At 44.4% G+C, this 27,080-nt stretch overlaps 2 protein-coding genes and 1 long non-coding RNA gene across 4 annotated transcripts in view; 1 reads left to right on the top strand and 2 right to left on the bottom strand.

The window, feature by feature from the left end:
* Positions 1-1,761: 1,761 nt before the first annotated feature.
* On the top strand, positions 1,762-7,949 carry LOC148685328 (uncharacterized). The gene is made up of 3 exons (XR_015950544.1): positions 1,762-2,267; positions 2,489-2,607; positions 7,765-7,949. It is a non-coding gene; the product is annotated as an uncharacterized LOC148685328 (long non-coding RNA).
* A 3,238-nt stretch (positions 7,950-11,187) lies between these two features.
* On the bottom strand, positions 11,188-20,345 carry GCSH (glycine cleavage system protein H). The gene is made up of 5 exons (XM_035120461.3): positions 20,098-20,345; positions 16,185-16,264; positions 13,675-13,738; positions 12,463-12,594; positions 11,188-11,899 (listed from the first exon to the last, which is right to left on the bottom strand). The coding sequence occupies exons 1-5, from the start codon at positions 20,303-20,305 to the stop codon at positions 11,802-11,804; spliced, it is 582 nt and encodes a 193-aa protein (XP_034976352.1). The 5' UTR covers positions 20,306-20,345; the 3' UTR covers positions 11,188-11,801.
* A 1,422-nt stretch (positions 20,346-21,767) lies between these two features.
* The window catches only part of LOC118087369 (polycystin-1-like protein 2), a 55,329-nt gene continuing 50,016 nt past the window's right edge, over positions 21,768-27,080 (bottom strand). For both annotated transcript variants that reach the window (XM_035119947.3, XM_035119945.3), the window contains exons 40-43: positions 25,459-25,669; positions 24,710-24,811; positions 23,149-23,280; positions 21,768-22,166 (exon numbers count right to left, since the gene is read on the bottom strand). In XM_035119947.3, the coding sequence (XP_034975838.2) occupies positions 22,056-22,166; positions 23,149-23,280; positions 24,710-24,811; positions 25,459-25,669 (556 nt within the window). In that variant the 3' untranslated portion in view covers positions 21,768-22,055. The remainder of the gene's footprint in view (positions 22,167-23,148; positions 23,281-24,709; positions 24,812-25,458; positions 25,670-27,080) is intronic.

A 27,080-nucleotide genomic window follows, 5' to 3' on the forward strand; every position in this document is an offset into this window, starting at 1 on the left:
AAACTTTGCTGGTGAACACCCCCCCCCCGCAGGATTGCATGGCACAAAGCTGATGCTGATCGTAATGAGCCTCCCCACCTCACCCCAGGTTGCCCTTGAGTGGGGAAAGGGGAGAGAGAAAGTGTGGTCACATTTACAGCCTTCCCCTAACTTGGTGTCCTCAAGTTGTTTTATTATTTATTTTATTTATATGCCAATGTTCAGGTACGCAGGTGGCGCTGTGGTCTAAACCACTGAGTCTAGGGCTTGCCGATCAGAAGGTCGGTAGTTCGAATCCCTGCGACGGGGTGAGCTCCCATTGCTCGGTCCCAGCTCCTGCCAACCTAGCAGTTCAAAAGCACATCAAAGTGCAAGTAGATAAATAGGTACCTCTCTGGCGGGAAGGTAAACGGCGTTTCCGTGCCCTGCTCTGGTTCACCATGCTGGCCACATGACCCAGAAGCTGTCTGCGGACAAACGCCGGCTGCCTCGGCCAGTAAAGCGAGATGAGCGCCACAACCCCAGAGTCGTCCGCGACTGGACCTAACTGTCAGGGGTCCCTTTACCTTTACTGTATGTCCATATTCATTTTAAAAAAAACCCACAATAGAACAGTTTACAACAATTGTACATAAAACAATGCAATAAAAACATATTTCAAAACATAGAATCAGAAATCAAGCTAGCTATTGTGGAAAAATGTGCTCTTAATTGCCTGCATAAGCCTGGCAAAATAGAAAAGTTTTCAGCAGGAGCTGAAAAGTTGAAACAGAAGGTATCTGCTGAACCTCTGTTTGCAGAGTATTCCACAGGACTGGGCCGATGACTAAAGGCTTGGCTTCTTGTTGTCAAATGAACACACACCAATGACGCTCCTGCGGATGATCTCAGTGATCAAGGGTTCCTGTGGTACCCTGGACCTAAGCTTTCTAAATACAAGGACCTTGGACCTGTCAGTAGTAGATGGGCTGCCAGTGCAGATGCTTTAACAACAGTGTCACCTGTTGTCAGCCAGATGCAACCCTCAGCAATCTTACAGCCACATTCAATACCAGCTGGAGTTTCCAAAACAGGTCCAAGGGCAGCCCCACGCAGAGTGCATTGCAGTAATCCAGCCTCAAGGTTACCGATGCATGGACTACAGCTGTCAGGTTTTGGACGACACATTTTTTTACTACAATTCCCGTCATACTGTCTGGAGCTGATGAGAGAAGAGCACCAGGTTCAATAAGGCTCAGTTTAACGTAAAGTAGTTTGGCCAACGTGATGTGGTCCTGGGGAAGGTTAAACACTCCTTCTGCTATGGCTACTGCTCCAAACAAACTCACTCCTCCCTTCCATGGCTCCTTTTAAAGAATACAATATTAAGTGACAGAGATACAATCATGAATCATCTGTGACACCTTTGTTTAGGTATGACTTTACTGTAGTATTTGATGCCTCTATTATCTGCCATTGGTGGTAGTGGGGAGAACACCTACATGGATACCTAGCACATCAGGGCAAGTGGCCAAACCCAACTGTCTGGGCATGCTAAGTTTGCTGTGTGCAGGGAGGGGAGGACAGTTTTTTTATTTTATTTTTGCACACAAGCTTGCAGCCCTTTAAAGTTTTGACCATGATGTGTGTGAAATTTGTGTCAAGGATCACATGATATAGATGGACCTTTGGCCTCACCCAGCTGGACCAATGTTCATAGCTGCCAAGTTTTCCCTTTTCTCGCGAGGAAGCCTATTCAGCATAATGGAAAATCCCTGAAAAAAAGGGATAACTTGGCAGCTATGCCAATGTTATGTGATCTTACTAGTAGATGCTACAAGGAGTTCAGGGCTGTGCTACCTCTCCCTCCTTTTTAAAATCTTAACACAGCACTCGCTTTTTGCACTTCTCCCAGAGGCAAAGGACGATGCCTTGTCTCCTGTTAGCCCACGTTTCTCTGGCAGCTGTGCTGCCTGCATCCACGTTCACAGAGCATGTGCCTTCCTGTTTGGAGTCACAGAGGCAAGCGGGAGCTCAGAAACATTACAAAACCAATGCCTCTACTGCTATTTTGAAACTCCTACAGTCCAGGGACCACATGGAAGCCACGGGAAACCCACTGGGATCTCGAGAGCAGAAAGGGAAGCTTTGTACTCGGCAAGATACAGACTACAAGCAGAGGTTTGCTGTTTTTGTTGGAACAGAAGACCCAGGCTAATTTCTTGCAGTCTGTTGACAGTCCCAGAAGGTTTTCTCTACTACACCTGTGCTGCCAACTCTAGGGCATTTACTGCAGCAATTTCTCCCAGGTAAGCATCCTCCGCAGTGGAAACACAGCCTTTTGGGGCAGGCAGAGGAATGGATAAGCAGGTACTCAAATACGGTCAAGATTGGAAAATATAAAAATTGAGAGTACTGTATGTCAAACTATAATTAAGATTACTCCCCTTCTCCCTCAGTTTTATACCCATAGTTAGTAAGAGCCAGGTTTATCCCTCATTTCAGCCTGTAATTTATCTCATTTTAACAGCACTTTTTACATGACCAGAGTTAGTGTTCAACCAATCACACGAAATGTGTCTTGTGTGAAGCCCTGGAGGACATCCCAAAACTAAAGCTTTACTATAATGGCAGTTGTTACTAGACATGGTAGGTTAAAAAAAATGTTATGTCTATCATTTTAAAATTATTGCTATTATATTTCAAAAACCAAAATGTTTTTGAACTGTTTCTGCATTTTCTATTAACATGTTACGTTATGCCTTCAATATTTTGTTGATATGGATGTGCTGATTATTATATTGACTGGAATGCTATTTATATCGTTCCTTCTTATTGCAAACTCAGGCGATGAGTCTCGACAGAACCGGAACTAAAGCTGGGCAGCTGGGAAGGGTCAGCGTGCTCAGACAAACCCTTGGAGTGCAGTGTGAAAAGTGGGTAGGAGACCTGACTCAACTTTGCCTGCCTGGTACATGGTACCCAGCAAATTGGCGATAATCAATAACTCCTGCAGCAATAAATGCTGGAGATGCAGCAATGCAGTGGGCAGCTTTTTTCATGTATGGTGGTCCTGCCCTATAATCAAGAATTTTTGGGAATTAATTCATGAAGAGGTTAAAAAATTATTAAAAACATCTTTCCCCAAAAAGGCAGAAATGTACCTACTAGGTATTCAGAACAACGAGATTGCCAATGAAAAGGTGAATATATTTATGTATGCCTCATCAGCAGCCAGAATATTAATTGCGGGTAAATGGAAAAGTACAAACATCCCATCAAAGGGAGAATGGATTAACAAATTGTGTGAGTATTTGGAGCTAGCTAAATTGACAGATGTAATACACCACAAATCAAAAAATTTAGTGAGAAATCAGTGGAAATACCTAAACGATTATTTGGGGAAACAAGGGTTGGGATCAAAAACCTGGCTATGTTTGGATTAACCTTGCCGAAAAAGAAAAACGAAAGAAAATAAAGAAAGATATAGGGAAAAATTGTTTCAAAACAAGAGTATAATAGAAAAAGACAGACAAGCTGGAAAAATGGTAAATTATTTACTGTACGATGAAGCGGTGGGAGTCATGTTTTTTTTTTCTTGTAGAATTCTCTGTTTTCTTCACTTTTCTTTTTTTTTTGTTCTCTCTTTTCTTCTTTACTTCTTTTTTCTTTTCTTTTTTCTTAATTTTTGTCTTTTCTTTCATTATCTTCTGCGTTTTAGTTTATGTTCTGTGATATATATTTCTGTATATATGATCTGTTAGCTTTTTTTATATGTGATGTATGGGCAAACTGTTCATATGTACTTTTAATCGTAACATTCAATAAAGATTAAAAAAGAAAAAGAAAAAAAAAAACTTTGCCTGCCTGCCTTTGGCTCCCAGGCTCCTGCCACCCGTTCAGCAAAGGGGAGATCTCATGTTTCCACCTTCCAAGGGCTGCCAAAGCAATGACCTGCCTTTATCCACCTGCCCCAGCGATACATAGAGTCTTTGTGTCCTTTAAATGTCAGGTTTGATTACTCTGCTGTCACCTCGTGGTAGAGATAGCCATCTGAGACCATTGTAAATCCCATGTCTCCCAAGGGATGGAAAGTGAAAGAGAATCTTTTATCCTCTGTCAGTTGACAGCAGAGGCACCAGGCAAAGAGACAGCCAGATTTGTCACTCATTCTGCGATGAAGACATTGAGATGCGCCAGCCACCGTCAGCTTAGCCGACAAAGCTGTCGCTGTAATTGGCTTGCTGCTAATTTAATTTGACACAGGGAGGCTGCTGCGTTGATACTCTCAATGACCCTGCTAACAAGTTAAGTGCTGGTGGGGGGGGCCGGGGCAATCCACTCAGCACCAGTCGCTCAGCACCCCTGTTCATCTCGAGTGGGACTCTAGTGCTTTCGGCCATCTCCACACATAGCAAGATTTGCAGAGGTAAGACAGCCTGGGTGCCACGTGCAGAAAATAGCATTTTTGTTTCACCTGTTTTCTAAGGACATGCACTGGATTTGACCGAAGCTCAAACCGAATCAGGCCAACCTGAGGGGAGCCAGGCTTTGACTGAATTAGGTGGAGACAACTCTGTGAGCCTGCAAGCACTCCAGTTAGAGAACAGCTTTTACCAAAGATGTCATGGGCTTTGAAGACGCTCAAACTCAGGACAAAAAGGGAGAAAGGTGCTAAGAGGAAGGCACGCTTGGCAAACCCTCACCATGATCAACTCCCACACGGAAACCTATGTCCCCACTGTGGAAGGACGTGTGGATCCAGAATTGGCCTCTACAGTCACTTATGGACTCACTGCTAAGACCGTGTTCATGGAAGACAATCTTACTCGGCTACGAGTGATCGCCAAAGAAGAAGAAGAAGGATCAGACTGCCCAGAGTGATCTGGGGCTGTTGGGCTGAGGAGTTGGGCAAGTGGCAGCCAGGCATCCCTAGCATGCCCTGGAGAAGCAGATCCCAGCTGGTTGAATCCTGCTGCTTTTCAAATCCTCCACCCACATGGAATGGACAAATATATGGTCCTTTGTGTTGACAGGATGCCCATCCCTAATCTATGATGCAACTTGGGCATGGACAGGCTTCTGGCTTGCCAGATCTACTTTTATTTTTCCATAGGTGCAACAGAGGAGGGCATAGGGGCAATAGAGAGTTCCAACAGAAACAGGAGTGAAAATTGCCATTGTTTGCTTATTCATCCCATGTCCATAACAAAAATCTATCCTGTGAAAGCAATCGGCATTTGCTGTCCTTGTTGTTTGCAAACGATATGTAATTGATTATGTTCTACCCCCTACAAACTCAATATGACTCCATCATATGAATCTGTTGCTAAATACACCATCCAAGCTTAGTGTGGGCAGAAGACAGAGTCTGCTGGTAGATTGGCATTTTTTTTCATAATTCTAGAACTTGGGGCCATTCAACGAAGCTCATTGGGGAAGATTCGGGACAGTACTGTAAAATGGTTTTTTCTGCATGCTGCATAGTTAAACTATTTGCTCCTAAAGAGGATTAGGACAAATTCAGAAGGTAAGGCTTTCAATGGCTACTAGTCATGATGGCTATGTTGAACCTCCATGGTATGCCTCTATCTACCAGTGGTTGGGAGTTGCAGTCTGGTCCTGTTTGCAGGCTTCCCTTGGGCAGCTGTGGTTGGCCACTGTGAAAGCTGAACTAGATAGGCCTCTTTTGGGGGAACACACTGCCCTACATGCCAGCTCCCAGACTTGGACTGGACAATCCTTTAAACAGAGAATGCCTTTTTGTAGAAGACTGTCCTTTGATCCACAGTCACCCTACCCATTTGCTCCTTCACCCACCTTTCTTGACTGCAGTGGAGTGCTGGATACCTGGATTGGATATATCTTTCTTTAAGCTGTTGCCTGTGTTAAAAAGAAAGGCCCAAGCACACACAATGGCTGTTCCTGAATGCTCTCCCCAGGAAGCAGCTTGGAAATAATGCCTTGTCGGTTGTGCCTGTTATTTTCCCAGCAGGCTGCCCCAAGTGTTTAGCAGCTGACTGATTGAAAATTAAGGTTATCAAAGGAAAGATACGTCCTTCCGCAAAGGAAGTGCCTCATGTTTATTCAGACAATGTATTGTACTAGGCTACAGCATACTGCTGCGTGGGGATACATAGGAAACTCTCTTATACAGAGCCAGAGCATTGGTCAAGCTAGCTCAGTATTGTCTACACCAGGCATCCCCAAACTGCGGCCCTCCAGATGTTTTGGCCTACAACTCCCATGATCCCCAGCTAACAGGACCAGTGGTCAGGGATGATGGGGATTGTAGTCCAAAACATCTGGAGGGCCGAAGTTTGGGGATGCCTGGTCTACACTGAGCTGCAGCTGATCTTCCAGAGTTTTAGGCAGGAGTATCTACAAGCCCCACCTGGAGATGCCAGGGACTGAACCTAGGACCTTCTGCACGCAAAGTAAATGCTCTACCCTTGAGCCACAGCCCTTCTTCCCATGCTGCATCCTGGATGGAAGGCCAAAGCAAAGGATACTTACATTATTCTAAAGCAGAAGGGGGGGAGCCTGTGGCTCTCCAGATGCTGGACTACAACTCCCATCATCCCTAGCCATTGACTTTGCTGGCTGGGGCTAATGGGACTTATAGTCCAGGAATATCTGGAGGGCCACAGGTTTCCACCCTTCTTCTAAAGCAGGCACGTGCAACAGGTAGATTGTGATCTACCAGTAGATCACTGGATGTCTGTGGTAGATCACTGCTAGATCCCTGGCACCCCTAAAAAAAAGCTCACCCAAAATTTTCCTCCTCACTACAAAAAGCTGAACTATGACCTGAAGCCCTAAACAAAAATGGGCCTCCCTCCCTCCTAAAAGAAGCTCAACAAGTTTGACCTAACCCCCAAAAAACAGGGCTTCCCTTCCTTAAAAAAACTCAACAGCTTTGACCTGAACCCCCCAAAAGGGGGTAGATCACTCCCAGTTTTAACTCTGTGAGTAGATCAGTCTCTTGGGAGGTGGCCACCCCTGTTCTAAAGGGACAGTGTGCACTACTCTCAGGTTACAATTTCCTTTTTCCATGGAACATCTCTGGTTATCAGGCAACTCTGAAACCACCCTCCTCTCTTCAGTGCAGGGATGGGAAAGCTGTGGCTCTCCAGATGTTGCTGGGCTACAACTCCCATTATTCCTTTGCCATGTTGGCTGGCATTGATGGGATTTGGCGTGCAACCACATCTGGAGGGCACGACATTGGCTACCCTGGCTGTACCTGGTAGAGGAACAGGAGCCTTGTTGAATGTGGAGGAAAAGGAAAACCTGGTTGTTCATTTTTGAACTTCTCTCCACCCCCACAAGTCCTATACCACATCCCCAAAAAGTCACATACCAAATGGATATCTAGTGCAGTCAAAACCATCCCTGGGGGAAGCTTTCAAACAGAAGGAAATGCTCTCAAGTGATAGGGCATATGCACTCTTTTCGTTAGGTACATAGAATGGCATCTATCCTTTCACTTACTCAAACCTTTAAACATACTTTGGAATGGTTGGACACTGTTGTATGTAGGCTCAGTAGGCACCCGTAGGGGAGCTAGCTTTGGGTTTTTCCAGGGGACTTTTCAGTGCTATGTAATCCTCCAAAATGAATTTGTCCAGAAATCATGGCAGAGTGGAAGAAACCCCAAATAGCTTTACAATATTGCCCTCAAATCTGTCAAACAGTATCATCAAAATATAGCCTTATGCTACAATCCACTATTAAAAACACAGTAAGATCAACAGGCCTATGTATGCATGTTAACCGTGTTGTGTTCTGGTTTATGTTCCTTAGGAAAGAGCATTTGTCTGCTCATGTCCCTCTGCGCACAAACCTGTTGCTTGGCAAAGCACCATCACCCTCTACTGGAAGGAGTGCAACATGCACTTTTTAAAAACCCATGCTTTTTTCACATTATCATCCTCCAACCTCACACTTTTTCTTTTTTTAAGCTGCAGTATTTTCATCTCTGTTATTCAGTTGTTTAGCATACTATTACAGTGTTCAGTTATGCACATTCAAATAAGGATTAGGGTAAGTATTAATGTTCTGCTGTAGTCTAGATTAGCATCCATTAAGTTGGGGAAGTTTCCATCCCTGCCTTGTGTCTCCCACTGCTTCTAACTTGTGGCTGTTTACTCAATGAAGAGTTCCAAAAATGCATTCCAACTGTCTCGGAACCTTGACTTTTAATGTACGGAGTAGAATTGTCTCATGGGTGACTAGTTGCAGGGCATCTTGTGCCCAGTTTCTGGTGCTTGGTGCCATGTGCTGACGGATGCTAGTGGGACACTCTGACTTCCTGTGTTTGCCATCACAAATATTTCAAAGGGCAATGGAAGCAAAGGGTCAAAGCACTGGAATGCGTTAAGCAAACCTGAGTGTGTCTTTCAAGGTTTTAGGCTACAGACCATGGTGTTCAGCTACTTGATCACATTTCCGTTTCAGTGCACTATTTTTATTTATGCTGATGGGAATTGGGAGGCTAAAAACATCTGGAAGGCCACAGGTTCCCCTATCCCTGCACTGAACCGATGTGCTTACACAAGGTCCTCTATCATAGATGGGCAAATTTTGACAAATTATCAGATTAATACAGTATCTAAAACCAGTGCTGCCACATGTTCAACTGCATGGATAGAGCCCAGTGTGTGTATAGCTATATGCAGGGGGTCCCCATTCAGACGTTCTAATGAATGCACATCCAGGGCACCCCTCCTGTGTCCATTTCACAGAACATCAGAAAAGGGCTCACACATCTGAACAAGAAATAGGCCAGAGGTAGCTAACCTGTGGCCCTCCACGTTTCATCCTGCTGGGTGGAGATGATTGTTGTTTGTTGTTTAGTCGTTCAGTCGTGTCCGACTCTTCGTGACCCCATGGACCAGAGCACGCCAGGCACTCCTGTCTTGCACTGCCTCCCGCAGCTTGGTCAAACTCATGTTCGTAGCTTCGAGAACACTGTCCAACCATCTTGTCCTCTGTCGTCCCCTTCTCCTAGTGCCTTTCTCCTAGTGCCCTCTCCTAGTGCCCTAGTGGAGATGAAACATTCCCTAAATCCTCTCTCCTGTGGGCCTCAGGGCAGCCTGAAAATGATGAGGCAACCTACCTGCCTTTCTGCCAACATTCCTATTCCTTACGACATTTGCAGCAAGTGAATGACCTGCTCAAAGTCACTGACAGGGGCAATCATCTCAGCCTCTCGCAAGAGGTACATTTAGACATCACTTCAAACAGTCTGTGAGAGCTGGAGCCAGGTTTGAGGGAGACCTGGACAAATTGTTGGGACATCCCATTTATTAATGTATGGGGGGGAGTTGGGATTTACCAAAAAATGCTCTAGGAGTGCCTATCCCATTCCTGTCCCACTCACTGATGCTTCTTGGGCATTTTTGAATTTGTCTGCAATGGGTTTAATTACTTCGAAGACTCTGTGGGTGTTTTTGCTCTTATTGTTCTTTGAGCATAAACTTAATGAAGACATCAACCTAGTGTGTGGCAGCAGTGAAAAAGGCAACATTAGGGATCATTACTGAAAGGGACTGAGAATAAAATCCCATACCCCCTATCACAGAGCTTTCCAAACTGTGTGTGGCAACACGTTAAGTGTGTCAGCTACAGTGTGTAGGTGTGTCACGTGACTGCTCCCCACGCTCCTCCCGGGGCTGGAAAGGGGTTAGGTTTTGGGGGAGGGTTTAGAATTTATATACCACCCCATACCCAGGGGTCTCAGAGCGGTTCACAAATTAACCTCCTGTTTGCTAGTAAAACTGAATTGCTGTGTTGTGAAATGATCGTGTCTAAAAGTGTCACCAACATGGAAACCTCTGCTGTGTCATAAATGCAATTATACTAATCTGTCTGTGGTGCAGTCACACTGGGCAGAGCCCCGCTCCCCATACCTGAAAAAGGCTGCTGTAGACCTGGAAAAGGTTCAGAAAACGACAGTGAAAATGATTCCAGAGGTTGGAGCAACTCCCCTTTTGAGGAAATGTTACAAGACTGGAGGCTTTTTAGTTTAGAAAAAATGGCAAGGAAGGACGGACATGATAGAGGGGTAGAGATTTAGGCATGGAGAATGTGATTCTTTCTCGTAATACTAGGGTCACCTAATGTAGATGCAGGACAGACCAAAAAGTGCTTCTTCACACAGCACGTAGTTAAAACTCTGGAACTGGCTACAAGAAGTAGTGATGGCCACCAAGTGGTTGCCTTTAAGGGGAGGGGGTTGATAACACAGGAGCCCGCCCATTCTTGCCTCTTTCTTAATGTTACTGAGGAAGAACAAAAATCCATGCATCAACCCCACTTTGCAGAGCTGATGTGTCAAGGAGAGTAATGTTGATGTGCCAAGGAAAGATGAGCAAGTGTGGTATAGTATTTAGAGTGTCAGATTGGGAACTGGGAGACCTGGGTTCAAATCTCTACTCGGCCATGAAGCTCACTGGACAACCTTGGGCCAGTCACTGCCTCTCAGCCTAACCTACTTCCAAAGGTTGTTGTGGGGATTAAATGTGGAGGGGAAGAACCATACATACCACCTTGAGAAAAAGGTGAGATATAAATACAGTAAGTAAATAAAATCATAAATAAGAATACACTGAGGGAAATGAAAAACTGTTTCATCTGTTCCCAGACTTCAGAAAGCCGTTTTTCCTGCTGTGTTCTTTATCTTGGGCAGGTGCTAAGCCATGTAAGTCTGCTGCCCAAGAAATTCAAGAGACCTATCCAAAAATCCCTCGCACTGTCAGAGGTGGGTAGGCACATTCTAAAGGATCCTCGGGCACATGTCCCAGATCACATGCTGCTTTATCAGTGCCATTAACACAGCTGACATCCCAAGCAGTTGGGAGTACCATTCATTGCGGATTGACTGCCTGGCCCTTATCTTCACTGCATCTTTGTCAAGGAGAATGCTTTCAACAACAGTTATTAAAAACTTAACTCCTGTGGATTATTAGACATATATTTGACTGCCATTTAATTCCACTACAGGCTGCACACTAACTGACATTTTCAGTTCCCCGGATAACCTAACCCAGCTCATTCGAGAGTTTTAAAACACTGCTTAGAACATGTACGGCAGACACTCCAATCAGTCAAATGCATTACACTGCAAGATTGATCCAGCACATTCCAAAATCCCATCATTTAAATATTAATCCCACAGAGAGGCTACTGTAGAACACACACAAAAAGAACAGCAAACACACTTGGTAAAGTCAGGATTTTTTATTAACTTCTGTTATCTGTTCCACTGCAAAGCAGGGAGCCTTATCTGTAGAGGATGGCCACACCTCCCCCAGTTTCACTTAAAAAGGTGAAATCTGGTTCTGCTCTAATCACCTGGAACCTTCACTAATTCCGACGGCAGCAATGCAGCCTTAATATTACAAAACGTGATTGAAAGCAGGCTGCTGTCTTGGGGAGGGAATAAAACCCGTGGAGCTGAGAAGCACAGTTTGTGCTGTGAAATTAAGGCTGTTACAGTTCTACTTTATCAATGCTTAGGTTTATTTTAGGAACAAAGGTTATTCTACTCCAGATGTAATTATGAACTTCAGACTCTTGACCTCCTATAATTACATTTATTCGACTAAAAAACAATAACCACCATGTACTAGAAGACAGACACCTGCCCCCCAAATGAAAATGTTTTGATTTGCAGTCACTTGTGGGCATAGATCAGCACAATTTGAATCAAAGGCAGCATATTTTCCTTGAAAATTTCCTGGATAAGCTGCTCAGAGTTGAACCTTCTGTATACCACTAATTTAGGACAATCTACAGTGAAGAAAATGGTCTGCGTTGGTTTACTGTTAACATTTGGATCACTCCTCAATAGATTTTATGTATTTTTCATATGCATCTTCACTCATGAGTTCATCAAATTCTGAAGGGTTATCCACAGTCATCTTGATAAGCCAACCTAGGAGCATAAAAGCAACTCAATTAGAAGCAGCAGCAGCAGCAGCACACACAGCTCCTTGGAGCTCCAGTAAAATGCTGGCTCTTGACCCTAGCAATTTCCATTCATGTCGACAAGCATAAGAGTCTCATAGGAAATAGGTAACTTTTCACTATTGAAGATGAGAATATAGCGCCATTCCATTCGTGGCTACAGGAGAAAGGGAGATACATGGAACTCCAGGGCCTCTCTGCTGAAATATCAGCAACTCTTGGCTCTCCCTTTCCTTACAATCTTTCCAGAATGGCCATTAAAAGAACTCTGGACCTAAGAAATAGTGCTGGGTTTGCTTTGTTCCTCCTTTCTCCCTATCCCTTTTCGGTCAGCCTGAGAGTAGGGACTACCTTATCACTGATATTTCTAAGAAGTTCTGTGAGCATTTTTCATCCGATGAATGGGATAAAAATGCTTTCAAATAAACCTCACTGCCGCAAGCACAAAACAATACTAAACAAGTTCCACTGTTATCCCTCCAACTCGATGGTGGCGGGAACACACTTGCAAAGTTAAGATGCCTCCCTTACCATCTTGGTAGCAAGATTTGTTGACAAGTCCTGGATTATCAGCAAGGGCAGTGTTGATTTCTGTTACTTCTCCTGTGAGTGGGGAATAGAGTTCACTAGCAGCCTTCACACTTTCCAAAGCACCAAACTCATCTGAAATACAGAATTGAAGAGAGCAAAGCATTTAATTTAGAAACCGCATTAACTGGGCTTCGAGGAAGTTGAGAACTATTTGGCGCTGCCACAATAATTTTCTAAAGGTAGGGAGCTCCACTGTTAAAAGATTAGTAATTCAGGTAAATCCAAGCTCCATTTCAGCCTAGGTGGTGTACACATTTACTCTGCATCCAGTGCACTCCCTATGTGAAGCCGTGTACACATAGCGTTAGCTACGATCCTGTAGTTTCTGGAGAAATATTGCCTTTTGATGTGTTTTCCGCCAAGCCAGCTTTGATCCAATTAGAAAAGCATAAGCAATTAGAAAATATCCACATCCCCTCTCCATCCATTAGTGCAGACAGACAGCAGGACACCTGGCAACACATACAGTCATACCTCAGTTTAAGTACGCCTCAGTTTGAGTATTTTCAGTTTAAGTACTCCGCGGACCCGTCTGGAACGGATTAATCCACTTTCATTACTTTCAATGGAAAAGTTCGCTTCAGGTTAAGTACGGACTTCCGGAACCAATTGTGTTTGTAAACCGAGGTACCACTGTACAACTGTGCTGATGTGTGCAATGATGTCCAAATGTGGTTTGAAATGCAGCAGGAAAGAAACAACGCTACTTTGTTTTAAAGCTGGTATAATCTGTACACAACATTAGAGGAGAAAAAACTATGTTTCCTCTCCCTCTTTACAAGAGTGGAGGCTATGAAAGGAGAAGGCTTAGATCTCAGTGAATGCACAATTAGATCTGCTTGCGTAAGCAAGTCCAAAGATGTAATTTCCAAACAGCAGGACACCACCCACCCCACCCCAATTTTCCAAAGTTTCCAAAGTAACGATCTTTTAAACGTTGCTTGTGCCGTAACATGGGAGGTGGGGAAACAGAAGCGGAGCCTTCTATTCAAAGTCCTTAAACACACACACAAACAACTTGGTATGCTCAAAGCTGTTGAAAAATACCTAAATTAACCTTTGGGGTTCTAATCTAAGAAAGACACTACTGTTTAAATCAAAATGCCAATGTTGCAATGTGAAAAGTGCCAAAAAGTAAAGAAAATCGCTTACCCTGTTTGTTCAGCTTTGTTCCAATTTCTGGAAGACTACAATAAACGACGTCTCCTAGTGCTTCCTGAAACAGACATCAGCAAGAATCATTAACTGAGAAAGCTATCAAAAAGTTGGAATCCACAAATGCACCACGTTATAATCCACACACCCGAGATGCTGGTGGCACTATTCCTATTGCAGTTCCCAAGAACCATTTCAAACATGGGCTGCAAAGCTTCCCACACTTGTCTCTGAATACGCTTTAGACTGGCAAACAAACTATCACAAACAAGCCATAAATATGACTGATTTCTGAAGGATAATATGACTGGCTTCTCAAACACAGCCAAGTCAAACTGGAGGGTGATGAATGGAGAGAGAAGCAGCTGTGGAGTCTCTCAGCCACACCAGCTTAGGAGCACCTGACACACACAGAGAGAGACCCATGTTACCACCATGCTGTTCTTAGGGAAGGGCCAGGCCCTCTTTTCCAGACTTCCTTTGTGTGTGAATTGTATTGCAGCAATGGCTCCAACCTCCCTCTTGTAATGCAACAACTGACTGCAAGGGTCCCAAGGAGAGCAACACTGGTTGCTGATTTTGCCACCAGGCCTGCTTCAAGGTTCTTGTGTTAATTCATAAAGCCCTTACACAACTTGGGCCCAAGGTACCTTAGGGACCGCCTGATCACTTGTACTCTGCCTTCATCCCTGAGACCTCTGATCATAGAATTGTAGAGTGGGAAGGGACCCTGAGGGTCCCTGCTTTGTGGAACTGCCCACCCATAGAGGTTCAGCAAGAACCGTCCCTTCTTTCAGATGTCTTCCGAAAACTGCACTGTTCAGACAGGCCTTTGCTGTAAGAATTTTTGTTTAAGCCAACCAGCACCTACTGACTTTTAAATGTTTTACAGAGAGCTAGAGACTGATTTTACTTAACCTGTTGCAAGCTCCCTTGTTATGCTGTGAATTATAAATGTTCGAGAAAACAAATAAATAATAGGTTGTGCACCAGGCACATCTAGGTTTAGACGAGCAAGAGCAATGAAACACCACAAGATTTGTGGATGGGGACCCAGGTGGCGCTGTGGTTAAACCACTGAGCCTAGGGCTTGCTGATCAGAAGGTCAGCGGTTCGAATCCCTGTGACGGGGTGAGCTCCCGTTGCTAGGTCCCAGCTCCTGCCAACCTAGCAGTTCGAAAGCACATCAAAGTGCAAGTAGATAAATAGGGACCGCTCCGGCGGGAAGGTAAACGGCGTTTCCATGTGCTGCTCTGGTTTGCCAGAAGCGGCTTTGTCATGCTGGCCACATGACCTGGAAGCTATACGCCGGCTCCCTCGGCCAATAATGCGAGATGAGCGCGCAACCCCAGAGTCGGTCACGACTGGACCTAATGGTCAGGGGTCCCTTTACTAAACATGGCCATAACTTTGCTGGTTACAGTATCTCTGGCTTTGGCATAGGGCAACCCTTGCCAACTGGTTGCCCTTCAGTTGTTATGGACTACAACTCCCAAGAGCCCCAACCACGGGTATAGTCCAAAACATCTGGAGGGCACAAAATTGGCAAAGGTAGGCATAGGGCAAGGATCTGTCTATTTGGCAGCCTGTCTGCTGGTTAAGGATGGGTGAATGCGTCAATTTTCTCTCCGTTTTTCTGAAATTTAGCTCTCCACATTTTTACATCAGTTTTTAATTTTTAAAAAAGTACTCATGAAAATTAATCAACATTTTAGCACAAATTCCTCCAATTTCTGTATAAAATTTTGTCTAATATACACATTTTTGCAAAGCAATATTCCCTAATATGATGCATTTTCTATGTTATTTTCACCGATACAACACATCTAATTCTGCACGCTTTTTCTTGGTATATGCATTTCTGTACACGTTTTTTGACACAGCAAAGCTCTGCTCTGGGTTTAGTACGAGTTGCGACCAGCCAAGCTGGATGCAGACCAAATGACACTTGCAGTCCCAATCTCATTTAAGAAATTACATGGCTCCTATGCAGAGAGCAAAGGTTCAGGTACTATCCATCACCATCACCACCACCACTGCAAATGAGGCAATAAATATATAAGCAGGGCAATAAACATTTCTATTTCTTAGGCTCCAACACACACAGTCATTTTGTTGTTGTTCTGTCTGCAAAATCATAGACCCTACTGAAATATTTAGGTGCATAGGGAACTAATCAAGCACCTGGGGATTTTTTCCAACCCCTGTTACAAGGACGTATTCAGCCCTATAAACACTTGCATTAAAAAGTATGATCAACAATTAAACAAACAAAAAGCAATAAATGCTTTGAGCCAAGGTTCCCACTGAGTCCTAAGTGTAAGATACAGAGCAAAACTGCTGAAGTGGGGAGATGATGGTTTAAAGTGGCCGGTAATGATGGAGTTCCAAGTCTACAATTTGGCTCTACATGCAGAATAGGCAATAAAGGAGCCAAAGACCAAGGCCAACAGATGTCAATTTTGCAGCACAAAGCCAAGTGAGAGAGAGAGAGAGAGAGAGAGTACCTGTGCAAAGTTGCTGATTCCTACGGTTCCAATACTGTTTTCAACTGTTATCCATTCATGCTTGTCTGTGAATCGACGGGCTGAATGAAGCAAACAGAACATTTCAACACACCTTGCTTTTTGCCTCAATGTTTTACCTTACAAAGTGTCAGCATAAAAAAGCACTTGATTTCCTAGTTCCAAGTTTGCAAGCAGGAATTAGAAAAAGATAGTGTGCTTTCCTATTTCAAGTACAAAAAAACCCCACTCCCAAATCCAAGCTGTGCATCCATTTCATTCATTCATCAGTACATTTATATCCAACCTTCCCTCCAAGAAGGTAAAGGTGGTTTTATACAAAGTTCTTTCCCCTCCATTTTATACTCACATCAACCCTGTGAGGTAGACTGGGCTGAGAGACTGTGACTGGCCCAAGGTAACCCAGTGAGCTTCATGGTCAAGTGGGGACTAGAACCCAGGTCTCCCAGGTCTTAGTCTGGTATAGAGGCACACCTCCCTTTCAACTGCTCCAATTTCAGAGGAGGAAATTGCACAGCAGTGTTCAGAGTGGATGAGTCTTTTTACATGGGGCAGAAGTAAAAGATCCAACTTCCCGAGCCATCCCAACCTGCAGTCTGAATTGGTAGTCTTAGAAGCAATTTGCCGCATATTATTTCAATACATTTGATTTACTACATATTTATTTCTGCAGGGATGATTTTTATGATTGTTCAGGACTAACACACCAGAAGGGCTAAGGAGTGAAGCTCCTTTGGATAACGCCCATCTACGAATTGCTTGCACTTCCCTGCAGTTAATTAAAACAAGCGAGAAAAGCTAGGATTCCAGTCAACACACCACAGTCAAATATCATAAAATAGTCCATAGTGCTATAGGTTTGTGGGATGACACTTTCCATCCCGATCTCATTTAAGAAATCTAAATGTATAGCCTCCTTCTTATTGTCGGTTTAAGTTTTAAGTTCCTTTAGATGTTTTAAATTTTGTATGGATAAATGTTTATTTCTGACTGACGGTCGAATAAAATCTGATTGATTGATTGATTGATTTAAGAAATTACATGGTTCCTTTGCAGAGAGCAAAGGTTCTCCCCTTCTAATTCTGGACCCCCTTTATAAATCTGGGGTGCCAAACACTTAATTTAGCCTGTTAAAATATAAGCCAAGTTAAAAAAAATAAGCCAGACTGCCTTCCTGATGAAGTAATTGCCTACAGAGATGGACCATTAGAAGACCACAAAGAAATGGTTGATCAAAGAGGCTATTCACAGAGACTCTCTGGGCAGGAAAAGAAATGGGAAAATCCTTCCTGAGGTGAGAGAGAGTTAGCAGAGACAAAAGCCCAGTTTCGGGAGGGAGGGGCACAAGCACAACTGCGGTGGGCTTGTGGTTTGGCAAGCAGGAAAGTGGAGGCCAAGTAGAATGTTTGCTGGCAGTTTTTGGATCCAACATGGCAGCCGTGACAGGAACAGGAGAGCTGCTCCTGCCCCTATGAGAGAAGCAAGAGACCCCCTTGGAGTGCAATGCTGGGAACTCCCTCTATCTAGATTCAGGTTGTAACGGTAAAGGGACCCCTGACCATTAGGTCCAGTCGTGACCAACTCTGGGGTTGCGGCGCTCATCATCTCGCGTTATTGGCTGAGGGAGCCGGCGTACAGCTTCCAGGTCATGTGGCCAGCATGACTAAGCCGCTTTCTGGCGAACCAGAGTAGCACACGGAAACGCCGTTTACCTTCCTGCTTGGAGCGGTACCTATTTATCTACTTGCACTTTGACGTGCTTTCGAACTGCTAGGTGGGCAGGAGCTGGGACTGAGCAACAGGAGCTCACCCCATTGCAGGGATTCGAACCACCGACCTTCTGATCGGCAAGCCCTAGGCTCAGTGGTTTTAACCCACAGCGCCACCCGCGTCCCCCAGACTCAGGTTGTATATATGTGTAAATAAACCACATTTGATCGAGACACCACAGTCTCTTCTGCACCTCATTATCCAAAAGGAAACACAGACCCTGGGCAAGCATGCCTGGTACCCTTGAAATCTTACAGAGTCCTTTGCCCAATCTTCTGTGAATGTAAAGCTGTCCCCCCCCCCCCGGGACCCTCTCCCTAAACCATTCTCCCCCTTTTCCCCCACCATGAGCAAGTACAACTTAGTGGCCCCACTAATATGCATACACCACTTGGGAGCAACCTAGAAAGAAGTTCTGCAGCACAATCTACCACTCAAGGGAATGAAGCCTTGCAGCACCTTAAATAATACAGGGATTGCAGGGCCTTTTTTGGCCCAAGGGCTGCATTGCCTTGTGGGCAACCTTCCAGGTGGGTTCAAAGGCAAAAGTGGTGTAGGCAATGGATGCAACTCTTACCTTTGTACAGTAGGCTACATTCCAGCCATCAGAGGTTTCCACATAAACACCCCTGCTCCGTCCAAGGCAAGCAACGGGAATTATCAGAGTTCAAGGACTCATTACAAGCAGGTAACAGCACAGAGCAGGGCTGGTGCGGGATGCGGCCTAGGGAAGGGGTGTAGCCTGGAAAGAGCCCTGAAGGCCATACAGAGAGGCATAGAGGGTCACATTCAGCCACCTGGGCCTGACGTTACATTTACTGTGGTGTAAAATCTCATGACCCTAATTCCATTTGCCTGCTGCTGCTGCTGGGGGGGGGGGTGGACAAAAAAAACCACTATCCCCATCTTGCATAATTTAATCTGAGAAAAAATGAGGGTGCATAGGGAATGACAAGCAATGCAATAAATTACTATGCTGCACAGCAACAAACACAAAACCCAGTCCAAAGATTCAGATCCAATCAGAATGGGAGTGTCACTGGATATGAATGGCAAACCAAGCAAATACTGCAATAAAATTAACCCTGTACAGACAACAGTACTTCCATGGATGTTTAACATTCACGGGGTAATGAAGGAATGCAACCCTGACCTCTATTCCTTGATTAGGTCTTGGGCATGCAGGAAGCATGATTCAAATCCTGCAAAAATCCAGGGTAAAGAGTGCATAAAGCCAGCATATGAGCCAATAAGAACACAAACTTTGTATTGCACACAAGACAGATTTTAAGTTTGAACACCCCAGCTGGGTCAACCAAAGCAATCCCTTCCCTCCGACCCTGCTTGGTAAAATATCCCAAAATCTCGTAACACCCACAAAACACTGTTAAGTTTTGCATAATTAAATCCTAGGCATGTTACTCAGAAATGAGTCCCACTGTGTTCAACTGTGCTTACTCCCAATAAATGTGCTCAGGGTTGCAGTACTGAAAAGCTCCATCCTAACTTTGTCTACTCAAAAGTAAGTCCTATTGAACTCAATGGGGCTCACACCCAGGTGTGTTTAGGACTGCAGTTTCTGAGGCTCCGTACACATTTAACTCATATCCCTCTCCCCTCCCCCCCAAAAAAGAACTTCAGGAACTGTAGTTTGTTAAGGGTGCTGGGAATTGTAGCTCCGCTCAAAATGCAGTTCCCAGGATTCATTGGGGGTGGGGTGAAGATGTGCTTTATGCATGGTGTGTAGCAGAAAACAAGCTGCAAATCTATGACCGGATGCTGGGGGAATAAGCCACTTTGAACTCAAGTAAGGTAAACCCGCACAAGTTTGGGCTGCCCAGCTGCACTCTTAGGCACGCTTCCATGGGAGTAAGCCGCCTCTCGATTCTCAGGGGCTTCCGAGAAAGGCACGCGCAGGCTTGGGTTGCAAAGCAGCAGCAGCAGCACCCCCTCCTTCCACCCAACGAGAGCGACTGAAGCTCCTCCGCAGCTCCCATTCATAATGCGCAGGAGACCTTCCCTCCGGATCGGGCCCCTTGCACTGCACCCTCCGCCGCCCACTCCGCCCCGGTGCCCCGCGGCGCCCATTCATCCCTCGCTTCCTCTCCTCCCCGCCGCGACTCACCGGCGAGCAGCAACGCGGGGCTGGTGCTGAGCCTCCGAGCCGGGGCGGCCTGGCTGCCGCTGCTGCTATTGACCCAGGCGGCCTGGGAGCAGCCGACTAAGGCGCGACGGGGCCTGGCCAAGCCGGCTGCACAAGGAGCGGCGGCGGCAGAAGCCGTGCCAGGCCCGACCTGCCGCAGCGCTCGCAAGGCCGCCAGTGCCGCTGCCATGGCGGGGCCGCTGCACAGAGACGCGGCCGGGGCCAGAGGGGACAAGCCGGCGAGGGAGGCGGCGGCGGAGGACAAGGGGGAGGCGGGCCTTTCCGAAGGGGGCCTGGCTTGGCCTGGCCGGCAAGGAGGAGGAGGAGGAGAGCGCGGCGGGAAGGGGGCTGCTGTTGCGGCAGCTGCTGCTTGCTTTATTTTACTTTAGACATTTATTCCGTGTTCCTCTGGGGCGGCTTGCAAAAAAGTAAAAGTGGCGTGTTGTTGTTTTTTTAAAACACAACATTCAGCACCAATCAGTCACCCCAGAAGGAAGAGCCAACAGAAGCAGCTCGTAATCCGTCTAAAACAGCAGCATTGAAAAAGAACGGCTTGTTTCAAGCCCTAAACACGATTCTGGAAAGACCTTAGGAGTTTTGTTTTTCCTGTCACCACCGGAAACAAGTTAGAGGAGTGCATCCCATAATAAGTGGAGGAGTGGAACGTTTTGCACTTTCGGAGCCCATCGTGACAAGCTCCATACAGCCCTGTGTCCCCCTAACGAGAGTTCCAAAATGCAGGCAGCTGTGTGCCGACCACAAACATGCTCCTGGACGTATGCACCAAAGAGCATTGTGGTGTAGTAGTTAAGAGTGTGAGGACTCAGAACTGAAGGACCAGGGTTCAAATCCCTCCGCAGCCTGGATGACCTTGGACTGTCTCTCAGCTTACCTACCTCACAAGTTTGCAGCAGAGGATAAAATGGGGGGGGGGGAGAAGCATGCTCATAAGGAAAGGTGAGATACGTATAAATGTAATACATTGAAATGCAAACTCTGTGTGTGATCACTACATGTTGTAGCATTATTGTTTGTGTCTTCCTATGCTCTGTGGACACCACTTCCTCAGTTAATGTTTTAGGACGGAGGCAGGGAACCTTGGGCCCAAGGGCCAAACGTAGCTCTCTGGACCTCTCTAATGGCCCTCCCCAGGCCAAATGCCCACCTAGTCCAGCAACAATTCTCCCAGTTGTGAACCAGATGCCCATGGGAAGCTGACAAGCAGGACATAAATGCAACAGTGCTCACCCCATCAACTGATATTCAGAGTGGTACTGCCTCAGACACTGGAAAGTGAAAGTAACCATTGTGGCTAATAGTCACACTGATAGCTTTAAAAGAAAATTGCGCAAATCCAAAGAGAATAAAGCTATCTGAGTTGATGGCCAATCTTGTGGGGAGCAGATTCAACCATTTAATGATGTGCTGTGTAAATAAGTATTATCTTTTGTCCTGAATATTCCAACATTCAGCTTTCTTGTATGGTCCCAAGTTCTACGTAGTACTCAGAGAGGTTAATTCCTCCTCATCCATTTTCTCCACACCATGAATAATTTTATACATTTCCAAATAAAGCATTTTCTAAGAATAAATTATGAATTGAACTAGTAATGATTTTATAATTTGTTATAAACAATGAAGCTGAACAACGCTTTGGATTATTAGCTTTTATTATACTACACTGTGGAATAAGTACAGAATAAAGCAGTATGCATAATCAAGCAACCACCAGTTCTATAGTTCTGTCAAGCACTCATTTTCACATCTATCAGTACAGAGTTAAGGCCAGTATCTAAAGTACAATTATTGGAGAGCACATCAAGATCTCAGTCATTGAAAGTAATCCTGCTGTCTGCCACAACATTTCACAAACATGGAAGCCACAATATCTAAAGGCAGCTGCAACAGCTGTAAGTTGAAGTGGGTAAGAAGACTAGTTGTTAGTTGGTCATCACAGGTTCTTCAAGTTTCTGGTCAGTTTTACATTTTATTCCAAGGAAGCTGCAAATTTTCTTCAGCATTAGGTCAACAATCTCTTCCTCTTCAGAAGCCTAAAAAGCACACAGAGACACACAAAATACAGTTTGTATGAGTATAGACATAACAGTGAATTGCATCCTGGGCTTGTGTAGAATTTGTGATGATGATGATAACTACAGGCAGGAAAAAGTAGAACACAAAACAGTCATGTTAAACATTGTAGTAGCGCACTCTGCAGTAAACTGTAGTGCGGCCAGGAGAATATGAGTTTCAGCCCAACTAAACCTGCTGATTAATGTGCATGTGATTAGGCTGCAGACAGATACTGAAAATTACTGCAAAAAGAAAGGACGACAAACAGGAAAATGTACGGGGGGTGGTATTCTTAGTTCCAGTTCATAGTTAGCAAGCTTAATCACAAACTGAGGTTTGGACAGCACACTGAGCCATACCGTGGCTTAGCTTAGTGCAGGAAGGAGTAAAAAGCCTGGGGAGAAGCAAAATGGATTACTGTGTCATGTGAACCATGCCAGGGGCCCACACTTAATCCGAACGCCATGGTTTAGTCTCATGTGGATGAGTTATGGTGAGTCCAAGTAACGAATTGGGCTTGGACTCTCCCCTTTCCTCCTCCTGCACAGCCAGTAGGCAGAGATCTACAGATGTTTGTTCTATAAGAATATCTGTTCGTTTTGTTGTATGAACCAGGAATCCTGGCTTTAAACAAACCGGTTACTTAAACAAACCAGCATCACAATCCACAGTTTGAAACTGGCTTGTTCTGAAATTTACCACAGTTTGTTGTATGGCAGGTTTCCTGGTTCATAAAACAGGACGGCATTCTTTGAAAGTGAAAGTAATGGGAGGAGTGGAAGGGGAGCAGGCAAGCCTGATGTCCATGTACGTAGTACTAAGCTATGGTTTAGTGTTACATATGAACTTGCCCTGTGCAGGTCCTTGATTAGTGGGATCTCCCAGTATACATATGCATGTACAGACCAGGCCAGATGGCATCCTTAAATGGGGAAATTCACATTACTTCTGTGGACAAACCTGATAATGTTTCTGTTCCTCACTGAAAGCAACAAGGATCACAGAAATGAAGAGATTCAACACCACAAACGTCATAAAAATGATGCAGGAGCCAATTAAGAAGGAGCCCAAGATGGGATTGTAGTCCAAGACCTGAAAGAGACATATATGTTGCAATAAGGGATATTGTTATCTTCTTCAGGGAAGAGAACATCATTTTCAGGGACAGTACTTGTGAATTATTTAAACACTTCAGTTTGCTGGTGTCTTGTGTAAGCATCGTGTTTGCCCAAATGCACTCTGCCTTAATACTGAAGAGAGTGTTTCCTTGTATATTTTGAGGATAAGTAATGCTTAAGATATGTGTTGCTGTTTTTTTATGTACAATTTATACTACTGTACTTCAGTGGAAGCAGGGGTAGCATTATGAAAAGTAAAAAAAAATGTGTTCCCTCTTGCCTCTCCCATCCTAGTGCATCCTTGCCTGTGACTTTTGCTCCTGCTTTTCCACCCCCCTCACCCACCCAAAGGTCTCTTCCTGCTTAGTGAACTTTCGTCCTTTCTTCTCCTTTATACCCAGAACTGCTTTTCAAAAACCCAAAAGGTGATTTCACCTTTATTGCTTTGCTCAAAACTCGCCTGTTCATGAAGACTTTGGTAAACCACTTAGTCCCAATACCCATCCACTGCCTTTCCCAATTTGTTGCCGTCCTGATGTTTCGGACTCCCATAAATGCTGGCTGGGGCTGATGGGAGATGGGAATCAAACAAGGTTGAGGAAGGTTGTCTTCTGATAACCAGGGATGGGTGAATCGGTACATTTAATTTTCTCTCCGTTTCTCATTTTTCTCTTCATAAGTTCAGTTCTCCACATTTCACATTAGTTTGCATTTTAAAAAAGAAAAAGTCCTGAAAATTCCCCAGCATTTTACTGCATTCCCCCCATATAATAGACACATTTTTATATGCAGTTTCTCCCTAATATACACGTTTGCAAGGCAATGTCCCCTAATATTATAGATTTCTGAAAGTTACTTTTGCTGATAGATGCATGCTCTCACACACTTTACCCTAGCATTTGCCTTTTGTACAAATTTATTGCCCGGAGAAGGGATGCAGGTGGTGCTGTGGGTTAAACCACAGAGCCTAGGGCTTGCCGATCCAAAGGTCGGCAGTTCGAATCCCTGCGACGAGGTGAGCTCCCGTTGTTCGGTCCCAGCTCCTGCCAACCTAGCAGTTCGAAAGCACCTCAAAGTGCAAGTAGATAAATAGGTACCACTCCAAGCGGGAAGGTAAACGGCGTTTGCCATGCTGGCCACATGACCTGGAAGCTGTACGCCGGCTCCCTCGGCCAATAACGCGAGATGAGCGCCGCCATCCCAGAGTTGGTCACGACTGGACCTAATGGTCAGGGGTTCCTTTACCTATTGCCTGGAGAACGGCATTGCCAAATATAGATAGTTTAAGATGAGGTTGGCAAAACTGTGTGTGTGGGTGGTGCTAAATAAATAAGATATGTGGTTCATTTCATTTAACTGAACTTTAGTTACCAGGAAAAAAACCTCTGAAGGATAAACCCTACCTCTTCATAGTTGAAGATTCCAAGCTGAAGACTGACCATTGTCTCCGCAGAATCAAACAGGGTCTTGTAAGAGTTCAACTTCCAGCCATATATCAAGTTTGTCTGCAAATTATAAAAATGGGAGGAAAACAGTTTTTTATACAAATCACAAGGCCAGTTAGCAAGTGACACTGATCACTGGGCAGACTAGGTTCTCCATAACAAACATGATTATTTTTCTGCTTAGACAGGGTGTGTTGGAGCAGTTGGCGTCTCTTAACTACTGCAGAGATGAAGGTTTAGGACAGGTTAAAGCTGAGGATGCAGCTGAGAAATGAGCCCTGCTTGAAAACATAATTACTATTGCTGCCAGTTGCTTTCACAAGCCCCCACTCTTTAGGTCTCAGCTTCTGCATATGTTTAAAGCACTCATATCACTTTAAGAGTCATGACTTCCCCCGAAAGAAACCACCTTTTGGTTGTAATTTCTTTCAAGCTGTTTTTAAATGGCTGTAACCTGCTCTGGGTCCTTAGGGTGACGAGTGTGTAGTAAGTTGAACTCATTGTCATCATCCTTGATGCCTGGGGCTGATGGGAGTTGTAGTTCAACAACATCTGGAAGGTACCATTTTGACTACATCTGTATAACAGACAGGACTCTTAAAACAAATTGAGCAAACTAATCCAGATTATGGAGGATTGGTAGGGGGCGGGGGAAGAGAGAGAGACAGAAAACCAATTGGGAATAAATGGAAGACATGGGTACTCACCGCTATGGAGTAGGCAAGGAACATGATTATAATCACAGTTGCAAATCCTGATATGTCCCCCCAGGCCCTCCTCAAAGTCGAGGTGATCATGTTCAGCTTTGGGTTCAGCCGCAGGAGATGCCAGAGTTTCACAGTGGCAAGAAGCACCAGGAAGGCAATCAGGTAGCCCAGAACTGCATCAACAGTCGCTGTCTGATTGAAGCTTGCAAACCTGAAGGAATATGGGAATCGTTATGACACATGGAGCATGGCTCCACCAACCTTAGTTACTCTCCACCTGCTTGCCTGCCTGCCTTTTTCCTTCCTTTTAGCCAGTCCAGGGACTGTCTCTAGATGTCAGCTTCCTCCTCCTCTTTTGTCTCAGTGTTGCTTTTTAAAAACTCACCTGGGAAGAGGATAATAATAATAATAATAATAATAATAATAATAATAATAATAATAATTTATACCCCTCCCATCTGGCTGGGTTTACCCAGCCACTCTGGGCGGCTCCAACATAATATTAAAAGCACAAAACATCAAACATTAAAAACTTCCCTAAACTAGAATTAGTTGGCTCTGCCTGTCATTGACCTCCCTGCTTTCTCCTCTACCAGTCCCATCTAGCACTGGTAATGAAAGAAAAGACAAAACCAAAACAAAAAACCGTGACAATAAACAATGAAAATCTATTTATATGCTAAACAACTGTGAAAATAAATACTACAAAATACAAAATGTAAATGCAATGGCCTGACATATATGCTCAATAGTGCATAAATGCTCCTAACAAATACCGGTACTAGTCCATAGTGCAATAAAATTCATCAAGTGTTCCAGGTGGATGTAAAATTGGTGTACTATAATATTCTGCTTCAAGTAAAATCCCTCGTCTATACTATAGTACACCAATTTTACATCCACCTGGAACACTTGATGAATTTTATGTGTTTAATTGCACTATGGGCTAGTATTTGTTAGTAGCATTTATGCACTATTGAGCATATATGTCAGGCCATTGCATTTACATTTTGTATTTTGTAGTACGGTATTTATTTTCACAGCTGTTTATCATATAAATATATTTTCATTGTTTATTGCCATGGTTTTTTGTTTATGTTTTGTGTTTGCTTACATTCCCATGATTGTCTGTTTGTTATTTAGCACCGGCAATGAGGCAGTGTTGTGTAGTGGTTAGAGTGTCAGGCTGGGTTCAAATATTGGCTCAGCCACAAGGTTCACTGAATTTTTTTGGGCAAGTCTCTTTCTTTCTCAGTCTGATCTGCTTCACATGGCATGTGAGAATCACGTTTGTCTCCTTGAGCTGCTTCTTGGAGGAAAGGTCAAGTTGGGCAAGTCAACCAATCCATTCTTTTTCAATTGAAACACAAGTCCTTAAAAATTGGACAGCTTCTCTCAGAGGAAAAACCTGGGAGCTGCACATTAATTGTATTTTATATAATCTTTATGGATGCAAGCAGTAGCTATTACAAAGTTGAAAAAATGCCTTGCAAAAAAGGTCTATATGAATTTCATGTGACCCATCCCATCCATTTTGAGCTTGCAGTTTTTTTATTTAAAAAAACCTCCAAAAAATTATATAAAAGACTTGTATTTCAATACTTTTTCAAAAATAATAATCT

The sequence above is a fragment of the Zootoca vivipara genome, chromosome 6 (genome assembly GCF_965207765.1).
Source record: "Zootoca vivipara chromosome 6, rZooViv2.hap1.1, whole genome shotgun sequence".
In the NCBI taxonomy this organism is placed as follows: domain Eukaryota; kingdom Metazoa; phylum Chordata; class Lepidosauria; order Squamata; family Lacertidae; genus Zootoca; species Zootoca vivipara.